This window comes from Rhinopithecus roxellana, chromosome 8 (assembly GCF_007565055.1).
Source record: "Rhinopithecus roxellana isolate Shanxi Qingling chromosome 8, ASM756505v1, whole genome shotgun sequence".
Taxonomy (NCBI): Eukaryota; Metazoa; Chordata; class Mammalia; order Primates; family Cercopithecidae; genus Rhinopithecus; species Rhinopithecus roxellana.
Window position 1 is genome coordinate 7,993,693 of NC_044556.1, and position 17,153 is coordinate 8,010,845.

The 17,153-nt window shown below is 57.2% G+C and overlaps 1 protein-coding gene across 2 annotated transcripts; it reads right to left on the reverse strand.

Moving 5' to 3' along the window:
- Positions 1–3,010: 3,010 nt before the first annotated feature.
- On the reverse strand, positions 3,011–11,199 carry DIRAS1 (DIRAS family GTPase 1). Of its 2 annotated transcripts, none has more exons than XM_030936322.1 (2): positions 11,086–11,199; positions 3,011–7,653 (listed from the first exon to the last, which is right to left on the reverse strand). In XM_030936322.1, the coding sequence occupies exon 2, from the start codon at positions 7,581–7,583 to the stop codon at positions 6,987–6,989; it is 597 nt and encodes a 198-aa protein (XP_030792182.1). In that variant the 5' UTR covers positions 7,584–7,653; positions 11,086–11,199; the 3' UTR covers positions 3,011–6,986. The 2 variants fall into 2 exon arrangements, with proteins under 2 accessions (XP_030792182.1, XP_030792183.1); XM_030936323.1 differs by having other exon boundaries at positions 3,011–7,715; positions 11,086–11,149.
- Between the last annotated feature and the right edge of the window lie 5,954 nt (positions 11,200–17,153).

The following is a 17,153-nucleotide window of genomic DNA, read 5'->3' on the forward strand; positions in this document are numbered from 1 at the left end:
AGAGTGAGGTCCTATGGGTTTCTCCCTTTGTAAAATAGGGCTCTTAGTGCCTGTCCAACCTCCTCAGCCAGCTGCAGTAACTACACGGTGCAGCAAGGCCCTCGAGGTCTCTTGAGGGAAGTGTTGAAATGTTCCCATAATGCCCTGGCGTCCTTCTCGTGAAAGTCCAGCTCTTCCCACAGCCCACCAGGCACTGTTTGACCCCTGGCGACCTTCAACTTCACTGGCCACCCTCCTTCTCCTCCCTCCACTCCTGCCAGCCAGGCCTCACCTGTTCCTGCTTCAACGTCTTTGCTGGTCCCCCTGCCCAGTGCTCCGTCCCAGGTCCCCTTGGAGCTGGCCTCTCCCCCGCTTCCCACATCAGCAAACATGTCGGCTTCTGAGTCAGACCCCAGAGGTGATGCAGGTTTATCTCCTGCGTAGGGAACACGTGTCTGCAGTGATTTGATCCACTTCTTCATAGACAATCATCGTCCCCGGTGGGTTATGAGTTCTGAGCGGGCAGGGACTCTGGGGCTTGTGTCTGTCACTGTGTCCCCAGCATCAGGGTAGGGCCAGGCATACAGTGGTGCCTCTTGCATACTGGATGAATGAATAAATGAACCAATGAAAACATGAATGAATGGTGTCTCAGTTCTTCCTTCCAGTCTGTGCCTGAACAAGGCCTTACCTCTTTAGCTCAGACCCCTGCCCCAGCCTCCTCTGGGTTGGGGGTGGGGGGGTGGGGGCTGGGGTGGCAGATGGGACAAGCAGGGAAGGTCCCCTGACGTGGTTTGGCTCTGTGTCCCCACCCAAATCTCATGTTGAATTGTAGTCCCGTGTTGGAGGTAGTGCCTGGTGGGAGGCGACTGGATCACGACAGTATATCCTCATGAATGGTTTAGCACCACCTCCTCAGTCCTGTCTCATAACAGAGTTCTCACAAGATCCTGTGGTTTAAAAGTGTGTGGCACCTCCTCCCCTGTGCTCCTGCTCCGGCCAAGTGACCTGCCTGCTCCCTTCTGCCTTCCGCCATGACTGTAAGTTTCCTGAGGCCTCCCAGAAGCAGCAACTGCCATGCTTCCTGTACAGGCTGTGGAACCATGAGCCAATTAAACCTCTTCTCTATCAATTACCTGTCTCAGACATTACTTTTTTTGGGGGGGTGGGGGTGGGGGGTGGAACAGAGTTTCACTCTTGTTGCCCAGGCTGGAGCACAATGGTATGATCTCAGCTCATTGCAACCTCCGCCTCCCAGGTTCAAGTGATCCTCCTGCCTCAGCCTCCCGAGTAGTTGGGATTACAGACTCCCGCCACCACGCCCAGATAACTTGTTGTTGTTTGGTTTTTCTTTTTGTTTTTTGAGACAGAGTCTCACTCTGTCGCCCAGGCTGGAGTGCAGTGGTGCAATCTTGTCTCACTGCAAGCTCCACCCCCGGGTTTCACGCCATTCTCCTGCCTCAGCCTTCTGAGTAACTGGGACTACAGGAGCCTGCCACCACTCCCAGCTAATTTTTTGTATTTTTAGTAGATACTGGGTAATTTTTGTATTTTTAGTAGAGACAGGGTTTTCCATGTTAGCCAGGCTGGTCTCAAACTTCTGGCCTCAGGTGATCTGCCCTTCTCGGCCTCCCAAAGTGCTGGGATTACAGGCGTGAGCCACTGCATCTGGCCCAGCCTGGGTATTTGTTTATGGCATTGCAAGAATGGACTAATACAGTCCCCTCTGCCCCAACACCACTGGGCCTGCAAGGAAATTGCCCAAGTTCACAGGAAGTCCAGCTGGGAGAATGTCCGCAGGTAATGTGCACAGAGCGAATCTGGAAACTGAGGCCCTAGAAAAAAGCCACATGGAGACATCTCCAAGCAGAGTCCCAGACCGGTCCTGCCTTGCCTCCCCTGTTGCGTGTCCTCACCCCACTCCCTCCACCTCCCCACCACCATTCCATTCCTCATTTCCTACACAGGTCCTCTCCTCCACCCTTCACCCCATCCCTCACTTCCTACACCCATCACCTCAACGGTCCACTCTTCGGCATCCATCCCTCACTGTTGCTACAAGGTGATCCAAACACACGCGTCAATCCCATCCCTCACGGCCTAGAACCCATCACCTCCGGCCACCCCCATACCCAGCCGCCACTGGCCGACACACCAGCACACCTCCAACCACCCTTCATCCCATCCCTCACTTCGACACTAACATCAGAACCTCACTCCACCCTTCACCGCAACAGATCCCACACGAAACCTAGCACCGCATCAGCCTCACCCACACCCATCACCCACCCTCACTTCCACCGCACACCCATCAACACCCCATCCTTCAACCATCCCTCACTCGCTACAGACCTCCCGCTCCTCCATCCTCATCCACATCCCTCACTTTCTACACAGGTCCCCTCCTTCACCCTTCATCCCATCCCTCACTTCCTACACCCATCACCTCCTCCATCCTTCATCCCATCCCTCACTTTCTACACAGGTTCCCTCCTTCACCCTTCATCCCATCCCTCACTTCCTACACCCATCACCTCCTCCACCCTTCATCCCATCCCTCACTTCCTACACCCATCACCTCCTCCACCCTTCATCCCATCCCTCACTTCCTACACCCATCACCTCCTCCATCCTTCATCCCATCCCTCACTTTCTACACCCATCACCTCCTCCACCCTTCATCCCATCCCTCACTTTCTACACCCATCACCTCCTCCACCCTTCATCCCATCCCTCACTTTCTACACCCATCACCTCCTCCACCCTTCATCCCATCCCTCACTTCCTACACTCATCACCTCCTCCATCCTTCATCCCATCCCTCACTTTCTACACCCATCACCTCCTCCACCCTTCATCCCATCCCTCACTTCCTACACCCATCACCTCCTCCATCCTTTATCCCATCCCTCACTTTCTACACCCATCACCTCCTCCACCCTTCACCCCATCCTGCACCTCCCCACCTTTCCTGATTTTTTGCAGGTGGCGAGCTGACACCCCACCCCCACCACAGAGACAGGCACTATGCTGGTGGGGAATACAGGATCCACTTTTTTATTGCAGGAAGACTATGTCTAGAGCGAAGGCTACACAGACCCCACGATGGGGGAGTGGGGGCACCCACATGCGGGGGGAGAGGGGTGGGGGCAGAGTCACAGCAAGCATGGCCTGGCACAGTCCCCAGCACCAGGGATGCCCAGGCAGTATGAGCCAGCAGCCAGGGCAGGCTCAGGCCCCCTCCTATTGCAGATCCCCTCTCTCCCCAGGGTCTGGACAGGGTCTGGGATGGGAGAGGCCTGGAGGTGGGCAGGGCCCCAGGGAGATTGTGCTATCAGGGTGTGTCCCTGAGAAAGGGCTGCAGACCCCTGCCCAGCCTCACTCTCTCTGGCACCTTCAGAGCCCAGAAGCTACTGCCAGGACAGGAGAGGAGGCAATGTCAGCTGCTGGTGGGGCCTGGGCCAGCCCAAGTTTTGGGGGGACCCAGCTCTGCTCAGACACAATGCCAGCTCTTCTGGGAGCCCAGTCCACGTGCTGGATAGCAACACACACACACACGTATGCACACTCCCTCTCTCTGAGTGTGTCCAGTAAACATTTGTTGAGTAAACACTCACATGAACACAGAGGAAAACAAACATGCTTGTACCAAATCAGACACGAGCAACATGTTATCTACATAGTCCCATGTACCAAATCAGACACGAGCAACATGTTATCTACATAGTCCCATGTACCAAATCAGACACGAGCAATCTGTTATCTACATAGTCCCATGTACCAAATCAGACGTGAGCAACATGTTATCTACATAGTCCCATGTACCAAATCAGACACGAGCAGCATGTTATCTACATAGTCCCATGTACCAAATCAGACACGAGCAACATGTTATCTACATAGTCCCATGTACCAAATCAGACACGAGCAACATGTTATCTACATAGTCCATGTACCAAATCAGACACGAGCAACATGTTATCTACATAGTCCCATGTACCAAATCAGACGTGAGCAACATGTTATCTACATAGTCCCATGTACCAAATCAGACACGAGCAACATGTTATCTACATAGTCCCATGTACCAAATCAGACACGAGCAACATGTTATCTACATAGTCCCATGTACCAAATCAGACACGAGCAACATGTTATCTACATAGTCCCATGTACCAAATCAGACATGAGCAATCTGTTATCTACATAGTCCCATGTACCAAATCAGACACGAGCAACATGTTATCTACATAGTCCCATGTACCAAATCAGACACGAGCAACATGTTATCTACATAGTCCCATGTACCAAATCAGACACGAGCAACATGTTATCTACATAGTCCCATGTACCAAATCAGACATGAGCAATCTGTTATCTACATAGTCCCATGTACCAAATCAGACACGAGCAACATGTTATCTACATAGTCCCATGTACCAAATCAGACACGAGCAATCTGTTATCTACATAGTCCCATGTACCAAATCAGACAAGAGCTACATGTTATCTACATAGTCCCACGTACCAAATCAGACATGAGCAACATGTTATCTACATAGTCCCATGTACCAAATCAGACATGAGCAACATGTTATCTACATAGTTCCATGTACCAAATCAGACATGAGCAACATGTTATCTACATAGTCCCATGTACCAAATCAGACATGAGCAATCTGTTATCTACATAGTCCCATGTACCAAATCAGACACGAGCAATCTGCTATCTACATAGTCCCATGTACCAAATCGGATACGAGCAACATGTTATCTACATAGTCCCATGTACCAAATCAGACATGAGCAACATGTTATCTACATAGTCCCATGTACCAAATCAGACACGAGCAATCTGTTATCTACATACTCCCATGTACCAAATCAGACATGAGCAATCTGTTATCTACATAGTCCCATGTACCAAATCAGACACGAGCAACATGTTATCTACATAATCCCATGTACCAAATCAGACATGAGCAATCTGTTATCTACATAGTCCCACCTGGCCACATGACTACAGAGACACATGCGTGCAATCTCTCTCTCTCAGTGTACAAAAGCGTGCACACACACACACACACATGTTGCTTCCTCACACCCAATAGGACCAACACCTCCATTTCACCTTCCCTCACTGACTTAGCTGCCGTGCTCCAAGCCCCACTATGGAGAGACCCACATGGCACAGAACAAAGAGCAGCTTCCAGCCAACAGCCAGCGAGGAACTGAGGCCCTCAGTCTTTCAACAGCAAGGGACTGAATGCTGCAACAACCACATGAGCTTAGAAGAAGCAAATCCTTCCCTGATCAGGCCTTCAGATGAGACCTCTGCCTGGCCAATGCTTTGATTGCAGCCTCCTGAGATCCTCAGTAGAGGACCCAGGGAACCTGCACACAGGCTCTGACCTGTAGAATCTGTGAGATAATAAACGTGTGTTGTTTCTGGTTGCTCCGTTTGTGGTCATTGGTTACACAGCAATATCCAACTGATACAGATTTGGGACCAAAGTCACATGGCTAGAGAGTCATGTTGCTACCGAGTGGGACAGAGATCGTGTCCCTCAATCAAGACAAACATATTTACAGATAAATGCTCTCAGATAAATCATATCACCCACTCCCCAAAATAGAGTCATGCTCATACAGGCACAAAGATTCACACAGACACATCACAAATACCCAGTCTTGTTGACAACCACACACAGGTATCTACAACTACCCGCCTCTCTATAGACCCTGCACCACTATTACACACACAGACTGCCACGAAAACATACCATCCCTGACAGACACACACAGGTATACACGCAGATGCACGTAGATACAAGTCGCCCATCCACGCACCCCAGGTTGCACAAATACACCAAATACACTGTTCCATAGTCACTTCTGTGTATGTTGGACACAACCCTGTGGGGTCACATGAGTGTGGCATCACTCAGACTCTCTCACAAAAACACCCAGAACCTCATGGCTGCAGATACACCTGACTCCAGGACGCCACCTTCCTGGGTGGGTCCTGCTCTCTGGGGCACAGGTGGTGGGGAGGAAGTGGGCGGGGCAGACCTCTGCCTGGAGGCCCCTCGGATCCTGCTGGTGCTGGGTCCTATCAGATGTCCCTCTACGGGGGTGTAATTGATGTCTCTCTGGCCAGGGCCCCGGGCACCCCCTCCTGAGCACCCCAGGTCCCCACCCACCATGCGTTGCTAACGTCTCTGTCTTGGTGGAAGAGACGGGTCCCCGGGTGGATGGTGTCTGGGAAGCCCCTCCACGTTCATGGTGCCTCTCCAACCGGGCAGTTGTGCTGTGGATGTGGCCGGTCCCGGGGGTGGGACTCGGGGCTGGCAGGGGCACTGCTGCAGGCCCTGTGGTTATTGCCTGGTGGCCTGAGGCCCATCCCGCGGGCCCCACACCCTGGTGTGAAGACAGAGGAGAGAGGGGTGTTCTGGGACCAGAGGAGGGGCACAGATCAGAGGTCGTGAGGGGCCGGGTGGGTTTGGGTGTATGTTAACACCAAACAGGAGAAAAAAGAAAAAAATATCTGCAGATGTGCATTTTCAACTCCCCCTCCCCCGGAAGGTCACAGTGATCAAATGTGAGGGACAGGACCCGCAGGTCTGGCTGGGGACACCCCAGGGAAAGAGATGGAGATGGGGAAACGCAGCCTCCTCTGATCCCGGTGGGAACAAGCAGCTCCTCTTGACAGCTCCCCGTCCTGTTTTCCCATCTGCAGGACAAGGGGCCACCACCAGCTCTTGGTTTTGGGGGGCGGGTACAGACAGAACAGGAGGGTGGAAAGAGAGCGGGGGAAGAAGAAGAGCCCCAGCCCTGCCTCGGGATGGGCAGGGGCAGCGGAGAGGGGGTGGCCTCGGTTTCCCCAGCCGAGGTGTCAGAGGAAGGATGAGAGAAGAGGAGGAGGCCAAGGAGGGTGTCAGTGTTGGGGGAGGCAGCGGGGGCCGGAGCCAGTGGGGGTGGGCGGCGGGCAGGCGGGCGTTCCGGGCTCACATGAGGGTGCATTTGCCCTTGACGCGGTCTGTCCTCTTCTGCTTCCCGGAGCGCTTGCCGTCGATGTTGAGGCTCATGTTCCGGCGGGTCTCCAGTGTCAGCAGCTCCTGGAAGAGCTCCTTGACGTTGTAGTTCATCTTGGCCGAGGTCTCCATGAAGGCGCACTTCCACTCCTGGGCCACCGCCTGCGCCTCGCGTGTGTCCACCTCCCGCTGCGTCTCGTCGCACTTGTTGCCCACGAGCATCACGGGGATGTCCTCCACGCTGCCCTTGATCTGCACGATGAGCTTGTAGATGGGCCCCAGCTCCTCCAGTGACTGCTTGCTGGTGACGGAGAACACCAGGATGAAGGCATGGCCCTTGGAGATGGACAAGCGCTGCATGGCCGGGAACTGGTGGCTGCCGGTGGTGTCTGTGATCTGCAGCGTGCACACGCTCTTGTCGCAGCTGATCACCTGCCGGTAGGTGTCCTCGATGGTGGGGATGTACGTGTCACGGAACGTGCCCTTCACGAAGCGCAGCACCAGCGAGCTCTTGCCCACGCCGCCCGCCCCGAACACCACCACGCGGTAGTCATTACTCTGTTCGGGCATCTTCCCCGCGGCGGGTGGGGGGCCGGGGCTGGGAGGGTCTGGTGCCGGCTGCAAGAACCCCAGACCGAGCCTGTGCGGAGAGGAGGGTCAGACGTCAAAGGCCACCCAGGCTGGAGGAGACAGCCCCACGCCCTAGGGAAAGAGGCAGACAGGGCGGCTTCTCAGAGGAGGTGGCTGCTGTGCCTCCTGCCTCCCGAAAAGGCCCATCTGCTTGCCGTGGCTGACTTTGCAGTTCTGTCCCGCAGGCGGGCGCACAGCCAACACCCTTTGCTTACTTCTCGCTAACCAAATCTGGGGCCTGAGTTTCCCCGGGGGGCGCTGAGCTAGGAGAGGCGTGAGAGATGCTGGGATGCCCACAAAACTCCTTCCCCTGGTGCGGGTGTCCCTTCCAGGCTGTGCGGCTTCCTCCTCCCTTCCCAGCGCCGCCGGGGCCCCTGAAAGCTAGCAGGTCTGGGTTCCACCTCTCGCTCCACACCTGCCTGACTCTGAGGCCTCGCTGAGCCATTGTGCCACCCTGAGCCTGTTTGGTGGATCAAACGGTGCCCGTCTCCAACAACCATGGGTCCCCTGCTCTTCCCCCACCCCAGAGATGGCTAATCCTTGTGGAAAATGCACATGGTGCAGTGTTTAAGATGCATGGGTCAGGGCTGCAGCCCTAGGTATGATGAATCAGTCAGCCAGGGCAACAGCCCTGGGAACTTGTATTTTATTTTATTCTTCTTATTTATTTATTTATTTATTTTTAGACAGAGTTTCGCTCTTGATGCCCAGGCTGGAGTGCAGTGGTGCAATCTCGGCTCACCGCAACTTCCGCCTCTCGGGTTCAAGCTATTCTCCAGCCTCAGCTTCCCAAGCAGCTGGGACTACAGGCATGCGCCACCACGCCCGGCTAATTTTATATTTTTAGTAGAGACGGGGTTTCTCCATGTTGGTCAGGCAGGTCTCGAACTCCTGACCTCAGGTGATCTGCCCACCTCGGCCTCCCAAAGTGCTGGGGTTACAGGCACCTGGCCTTCTTATTTTTTTTAAGACCAAGTCTTGTTCTGTTGCCCAGGCTGGAGTTCAGCGGTGCAATCTCAGCTCACTGCAACCTCTGCCTCCTCGGTTCAAGCAATTCTCCTGCCTCAGCCTCCAGAGTAACTGGGACTACAGGCACGCACCACCACACCCGGCTAATTTTTGTATTTTTAGTAGAGACGGGGTTTCGCCATGTTGGCCAGGCTGGCCTTGAACTCCTGACCTCAGGTGATCCTCCCACCTCAGGCTCCCAAAGTGCTGGGATTCCAGGCGTGAGCCACCGCGTCCAGCTGGAACTTGTATTTTAAGGCTGCTCTCCTCACCTCCCATAAATGGGATCCTGAGGTTGGGAGTCTGAGAACCACAATTTGCAAATCAGGGCACCAATTTCCAATAGCCACACCGGGAGGCAGGGTCTTGCAGCCCAAGTGGGACACAAAAATACAAAACCAGAAGCTGAATGGGAAAATCCCCGCTCCCTAAATTATAAAATCAAACTATGGCCTGGCATGCCCTAGGCCTTCCCATTCAGCTCTGATGGATCCTTAGGAATAGCGCTTCCTGGGAGGGGGTCCTTTTAGCCCCTCTCTTCTCTCTTGGGCTCAGAGAGGTCCAGCAGCCTGAGGAGGTCACACAGCACAGCGGATCCTGAAATGATGGAGGTGGGGAGACAACCCTGGGGGAAAGGCAGGTGGCTTATCTCCAGAATTTATGTCCTCCCCTCCCCTTCCTCCTTCCAGTCTCTGGGATGGGGGTGGGGAGTCCCCCAGCAAGGGGGTCTACAGTGGGAGAGAAGGAGGCACCAGTTTCTACCTGCTGCTGCACTTGGGGTGGGGTTATGTTTATGGGGAGGGTCCAGAGGTTCCCTGGGAGCCAGTGGTTTGAACCTAAACAGGCAAATTCAAGTCCCCAAGCCTCCGTTTTCTCTTGTGTGAAATGCAAGCCACTGTTGGGACAAGTAAGGTGACAAGGTGGAGAAAGGTCCCAGGCAGTGCCCCGTACAGCAGAGACTCGGATCACAACAGTGATCACAATCACAAGGGCTTGGGGCCGGTAGGCAGGGCACTTGGCTGTGCCAGTTGGTTGCAAAGGCACCTTCTGGATTATCAAGGGTAACAGATTTGCCAGAAAAAGAAAACAGGATGATGAAAGCGCCAGCTGACACAGTCCCCAGTTGTGATGAGCCAGGCAAACTTCTGGGCGCCTGGGCAATGCCAACTCATGTGATTGGCTGCCGGGTGTGTGGACTACATGCATAGTAATTCTCGGCCTTCGGAGGAGGCTGGGGGTGCTGGTGGTTGGGGGGAGGCAGCCTGCACTGCAGACCCTGCCCTTTCCTGGGTGGGCGCCCTGAGAGGCAGGCACGCTGCTGTGCAGAAAGATGCCACCAAGATGGGCCTGGGGTCCTAACGGCCATGGGTTCTGTGGACCCAGACCCAGCCTTTGCCTTGCTGTGGGCGCTGACGCTCCAGCCCCCATCATCAGCACTGTCCTCCCCGGGTCGCCCCGCTGGGTCTGGAATCCCTGACTGGGAAGGCGCTTGCACTCAAGAGCCCTGAAGCCCGCGAAGGCCAGGCGGCTTCCCACCTCCACCTCCTGGGGGATGCGGGTGGAGGGAGGCGGTCGTGGGCACTGAGGCAGGAGCAGGAGGGGCTGGCTCAAGGTCACAGAGCAGGGGGCTGGAGGCGCATAGCTGGGCTGGAAGCCCACCCTGCTTGGCTACACTGCCGGGGTTTCCCGCCTGTGCCGGGCAGCCCACCCCCAGACACCCAGGCAGGGCCAATGTACCCCGGCCCTGGGTGCCTGAAACCCGGCTCCTGGCCGGACACGGAATGGTTGGTGGGGGCGGGGGTGTCAAAGCAAGCTCAGGGTCAGGAAAGCAGAGAGAGCCGCGACCCAGGGGTCTAGCAGGGGTCACGCCTGACCAAGGGTGGAGCGGGGGTCTGACCCAGGGCCGCCTGACCGGTGAGGGGTCTGATGGAGAGAGGCCTGCTCTAGGGGGCCGAGGGCGCAGAGGCATAGTGCGGGGCCAGCCCAGGGGCGCCCCTTGACTCAGGAGGACCTCAGTGGTGGACAGGAGGAGCCCACCCCGGGAAGGGGCGCGGAGGGAGGGGCTTGGCTGGGCAGCGGGGCGGAGGGCGAAGTGGGCAGCTGCAGGAGGAAGGAGGCCCTGCCCGAGGGGACCAATGCGGAGAGGGGCGGCGGGGTGGGCCTCGGTGGGGCGGGCTCGGCGGGGGGGGGGGGGGGCGCCCTCCGGGTGGGGGAGGGAGGCGGCCAGGAGCTGTCCAAGGTGAGCCGCGGAGGGGCCGACCGGGCTGGCGGGATGGGACCGGGGGCGCCCGGCCAGGGGCCCTGGAGTCAGGCGGGGAAGGGCCCGGCCCCGAGGCCCGGGAGGGTGGGGTCGGGACAAAGGAGGGACGAGCGGCGGGGAGGACGGCCGGCGGGGGGCTGCGCAGGGACCCCCGCCCCGCCCCGGGCCGCCTACCTGGGCCCGCTGCTCCCTGCGGCGCCGCGGCCGCTGCTCCTGCCCGCTCCGGTGTCCGCTGGCGCCGCCGCCCCCCGCCCGCCCGAGCCGCCGCAGTCGCGCCCGCGCCGTCCCCGCCCGCCGGGCCCCGCGCTCCGCCCCGCCCCGCCCCGCCCCGGGGACCCGCGCCCACGGGGCCCGCGCGCCGCCTGGCCAAGGTCACCGCCGGCCCACGGGGGACCCCGGACCGCCACCCCCCCGGCACGCCTGCCCGCGCCCGGGGTGGGGGAGGTCGCCAGGATCCGGGACCCCCGCCTTGCCACGTGGCCACCTGCGCGCGCCCTCCCTCGGGATGGGAGCGTGGGGCCGCTTCCCGGGAAACCCCGAGTGGGGGCCAGGAGCCCGGCTCGGGAGGAGCAGAGTCCAGCCAGGGGTGGGGGGCTTTGGCAGAAATGCGGATAAAAGGGGTGCAGAATGGGACCCCTGAGGCCGGCTGGGGCCCGGTCACACGCAGGGCGGGGAGCCAGAGGGGTGCGCTGTGAAATGAGTACGTCGATAATCAACACTCAATGAACAGGTTTAGAAGCGGGCAGAGGTGGGAGGGTTCAGGTCAGTGGGGTGCACCTGGAGGCCCACCCATCCCAAGGGCCCGGGCAGGGGCGGGATGGGGGTAGAAGTGGACTTAGCGCTCAGTAGGGCTGGTTTTGTGGATTGGGAGGCAGCCCATGGCAGCCAGGCCTAGGGAGGTGGGGGATGAGCAAAGGGGGCTGGTGCTGCTCTGCAGAGAATGGGTTTGCGGTTTTGGGTTAGGAAAATGTTTGTGTTCCCCCAACAGGAGGCGTCTTAGGGGAGCATTGACTTTCCTGACGGCGTCTGTGTATCCACAAGAGACCGTGGCTCCTCCTCCATTTTGGAGACCCGGAGGCTGAGCTTCCTTTTGGCCTCATCCGGCAGATCCCAGAGGAGACTGGACTTTGGGGTCCAGTGACCAGGTCAGAAGGTGCACTTAGGGGTGAGTGTAGGACAGTCCCAGGCCGCAAGGCTGTTAGAGGAAGACGACCAGCCGTGGTGGAGAGGCCAACTCTCGGACCCACAGGGGACTCTCCCCAGTCAGAGTGGTCAGTGGGTGAGAGGCTGGTCTGGAAGGTGGTGAGCTCCCCGTCACCAGGCCTGTGAGCAGGTGCTGCAGCCCGGGGAAGCCCTCGGGCCCTCAGCTCCTGGGTTCTCCATGACCACCATTTCCATGGCCCTGGATGAGGTGGGCTCTTCTGCCTCTGCAGAGACTTGGCACTGCCCCCAAGACCACTCAGTCCCCTCTCCTGTTGCCACTGAGGCCGGGGCACTGAGGTTCATATGGCTTTGGTACTCTGTCTCTCCCTGACTTGACCCCACTCTCCTTCCTGGCCTCTAGACCCCCACTCTGCAGCCCTCCTACTCTGCCACTCAGTGCTCCAACTGGAACATGGGCCTCCCCTGCTCTAACGCCACCCATGGCTCCCTTCTCCCAGGTCAAGGCCCAGCTTCTCAGCCTGGCATCCATGGCCTGGCCTGAGTGCTCCTGGTATGCACCTCCCTCCTGCCCTGACCCCAGCCCTGTGGGAGCATCTCAGCGCATGGTCCGGCCCCTGATCCTCATCTGGGGGTGCCCTCAGCAAGAGATGGAGACAGCCCCGAGGCAGACAAATCCCAGCTTCTGCTCTACATGGCTGCCTGCAGGGAAGTGCGTTCTCCAAGCCTCGGTTCCCCCATCTGTCAGTGACGCCACTGTTGCCCGCCTGTAGGGTTGCTGGGAACACATGGGCAGGGTGCCCATCTACACGGGGCTGCTGGGCACCCAAGCACTCAGACGGCAGCCCTGCCCCTTCCCAGTCTGCCTGCCTGCCTTCGTCTCCTGAGTGACCCACCAGCGTGGGGCAGGGCGTCGGGCCGGCTCCCTGGCTCCTCCGGGCACCAGCTCAGGCCGGGGCAGGCTGACTCATAGGTAGGAGAGTGGGCAGGGCAGTAACTCCACGCTGCGGCTGCTATTTATAGCTCCCAGGCCAGGCTGTGGGCCGAGTGAGCTGGCGAGGCCAGGCCCTATTCCCCTCCTCACTGTCCCTGGGGAACAGAGGCTCCACCCCTGACCCGAGCACCCAAACTAGGACAGCAGGAGCCTCTCCCCCATGGCGGGCCAGGAAGCAGAGGGTTCGTCCTGGCCTTTGTGAGTGGGGGTGGGTGGGCGCCCCAGCTCTGCCTCTCCTTGGAAAGGTCCATGATCCAAATCTCAGGGACCAGGGCACTTGCACACTGGGGCGCTGAGCAAGCCGGGGCTGGCACTGGAGTTTCCTGGGTTCCCTGCTGCCTCTCCTACCCGAGTCCCTGTTTGGAGAGTCCCTGGGTGTCCTGAGGCACAGAGGTGGGCGAGGAGGACTGAGGCCAGCTGCATCTTTGCCAAGGAGAAGAGGACCCATCAACCTCTCCAGCTCCCGAGCTGGGCGGGATCCACAGGCGTCCACACTGAGTCCCCAGGGTGAAACCGGGGGAGTCTGCATGGATACCGCAAACACAGAGTGCCAGTGTAGTGGGTGCTGGGCCCTCAGCTGTCTGTACGAGGCCACTGTCCCTGCCCCCGTCTGGAAACTGCTGCTCAGAGAACGGAAGCGGTTCGCCCATGGTGGCCCAGTGGGGAAGAGGCCCGTCCAGATCCATTAGGCTCTGAAGCCACAGCCCAGCCTCCTTGGGATGGATGGCCACCCCCTTGTGATCCTCTTGCCCTGTCCCTGCCTATCTGGAGTCCTGTCCCGGGGACAGTCGGCCTATCCTGCCTTACAGATCTCCTTTCAACAGAACAGCAAGGGACGGCATTCATCTGCAACATCCAGCTCCTCAGCCGGCCCTGCAGCTCCACGGCCCCTCTCCTCACCCTGCTGCCCTGGCCAGGGCCACGCAGGCCTCACTGAGCCCCAGCTAGCCATTGGAGAGGAGGGCAGTAGGGTCCGGTCCTCGGCTCTCTTCAGTGGTCTCTGGACCATGTGGGCAAAGCCGAGTTTGCACATCCCGGCCTCAGGGGGAAGAGTCACCCTGGAGGCCCAACCACACAGTTGCTTTTCAAGTTTAGCATCTGTCAGTCAATCAATCAATCTATCACCTATCTATCATCTATCAATCATCGATCTGTCATCTATCAATTAATTATCTATCATCTAACAATAATCTACCAATCATCACCTATCAATAATCAATCATCTACCGATCTTCTATCATCTATTAATCATTTACCTATTGTCTATCAATCTGTCATCTATTAATCATTATCTATCACTTATCTATCTATCTATCTCTCTATCTATCTATCTACATCTATCGAGACAGGGTCTCACTCTGTCACCCAGGCTGGAGTGCAGTGGTGAGGTCACAGCTCACCGCAGCCTTGACCTTCTGGGCTCAAGCAATCCTTCCTCCTCAGCCTCCTGAGTAGCTGGGACTACAGGCACGCACCACCAGGCCCAGCTAATTTTTAAAAATGTTTCTGGGCTGGGCACAATGGCTCATGCCTGTAAGCCCTGCACTTTGGGAGGCTGAGGTGGGCAGATCACTTGAGGTCAGGAGTTTAAGACCAGCCTGGCCAACATGGCAAAACCCCTTCTCTACTAGAAACATAAAATGTTAGCCAAATGTGGTAGCATGCACCTGTAATCCCAGCTACTCGGGAGGCTGAGGCAGGAGAATCACTTGAACCTGGGAGGCGGAGGTTGCAGTGAGCTGAGATCACACCACTGTACTCCAGCCTGGACAACAGAGCAAGACTCTATCTTAAAAGAAAAAAAAAAAAGAAAAAAGTTCTGGGCTGGACGCAGTGGCTCACGCCTATAATCCCAGCACTTTGAGAGGCTGAGGTGGGCTGATCACGAGGTCAGGAGTTCGAGACCAGCCTGACCAACATGGTGAAACTCCATCTCTACTAAAAATACAAAAATTAGGCCGGGCGTGGTGGCTCAAGCCTGTAATCCCACCACTCCGGGAGGCCGAGAAGGGCGGATCACGAGGTCAGGAGATCGACACCATCCTAACACGGTGAAACCCCGTCTCTACTAAAAAATACAAAAAACGAGCCGGGCGAGGTGGCGGGTGCCTGTAGTCCCAGCTACTCGGGAGGCTGAGGCAGAAGAATGGCGTAAACCTGGGAGGCAGAGCTTGCAGTGAGCTGAGATCCGGCCACTGCACTCCAGCCCAGGCGACAGAACGAGACTCCGTCTCAAAAAAAAAAAAAAAAAAAAAAATACAAAAATTAGCCAGGCGTGGTGGTAGGCACTTGTAAACCCAGCTATTCAGGAGGCTGAGGCAGGAGAATCGCTTGAACCTGGAAGGCAGAGGTTGCAGTGAACTGAGACCATGCCATTGTACTCCAGCCTGGGTGACAGAGCAAGATTTAAAAAAAAAAAATCTGTAGAGATAGGGTCTTACTATATTGTCGAGGCTGGTGGCATCAATATTTTAAGATACAACAAAGACTATTTGTCAAAAACCAGTTTGCCTTCAAAGATGAACGGGCTGGCATCCCCAAGTCCCAAGTCCCCCCACCCCCCCCCTTTTTTTTTCCCCATCGGCATCTGCAGAGCTGCTCACCGCTGCTCCCCCAGCCCCCACGCCACGCCTCACCCTGCCTGGCCCCTAGAATCAGCATTGGGTTCCTCTCTAACATCAGAGTGCTATGGTTTTATGTTTTTGTTTTTGTTTTTGTTTTTTAGACAGAGTCTCACTCTGTCACCCAGACTGGAGTGCAGTAGTGTGATTTCAGCTCACTGCAACCTCCACCTCCTGGGTTCAAGCAACTCCCCTACCTCAGCCTCCCTAGTAGCTGGGATTACAGGTGCCCACCGCCACACCCGGCTAATTTTTATACTTTTAGTAGAGATGGGGTTTCACCATGTTGCCCAGGCTGGTCTGGAACTCCTGACCTCAGGTGATCCATCCGCCTCGGCCTCCCAAAGAGCTGGGATTACAGGTGTGAGCCACGGTGCCTGGCTGGGGTGCCGTCTCATCACCACCTCTGAGAAGTGGGGTTACTGAGTCTTTAGCATTGGCAGGATAAGCTCCGGTAACACCTGGGTCTTCTTAGAGAGAAGAAGCCACTCTGGTCATCAGAGAAAAAAAGCTGAGAACTACAGAGGGGCCCCAGGGCCTTTGCACATGCTGCTCCCTCAGCCAGATGATCTCTCTCTCCCCCATCTCCTCCTCACTCACTTCCTCCAGTCCTCTGCATGTCACCCCAGAGACTGCTCCTGACCACGGAGCTAAAATCATCTCCTTTTGCCGTCTCTCACCATGTCCTGATTCTTTTCAGGGCATTTATTGCTACCTGGTACCACGTGACATGCTGGCATCGGCTCCCTCTCCAGAATGTGAGCCGCCTTAGTTCTGGGGCACTGGTTCCCACCCAGGGGGTGATTCAGTCCCAAGGGGAGACTGGGCACTAGATGGGAACATCTGTAGTTCTCACAACTGCAGGTGCTTCTGGCATGGAGTGGTTGGAGGCCAGGGATGCTGCTCAGCACCCTGCAGTGCCCAGGACAACCCCATCCCAGAGAACCATCTGGCCCCTGGGTCCACAGTGCCCAGGGGGAGAGACCCTGGAGGGGTCAATGGGTCTCAAACTTTGCCCACCCCAGCATGGCCAGCGTTGCCCGGGAACTTGGTGGAATGCAAATTCTCAGGCCCCACGCCAAAGCCCAGCTGCAGCTCAGCTTCCCACAAGGCACAGGATGGCCCCAGATGTCCACAAAGCCGAGGCACAGAAGCCTGTCCTGGGGGCCAGCTCATCTAGCCTGAGTCTGGCTGAACCTCCACTAGCTCAGACGGAAGCCCAGCCAGCCCGCTCACCTCTTCATGGAGAAGCCCGACACAGCGCTGGCCACTCCCTCCGCTCTGTGTGCAGCTCCCAGGCTCTGAAGCACTCACCTGTCTAACCCGATTCTCACCCTACAAGACCGCAACCCGCCATCACTTCCACCCTCAGCCAGGACACAGAGGCCAGCTGTGTCACTGCCCCGAGGGGCTGCAGGTGCATGGCCGCAGAGGCCTGAGGAGTGGCAGGGACAGAGGTGGGGGCA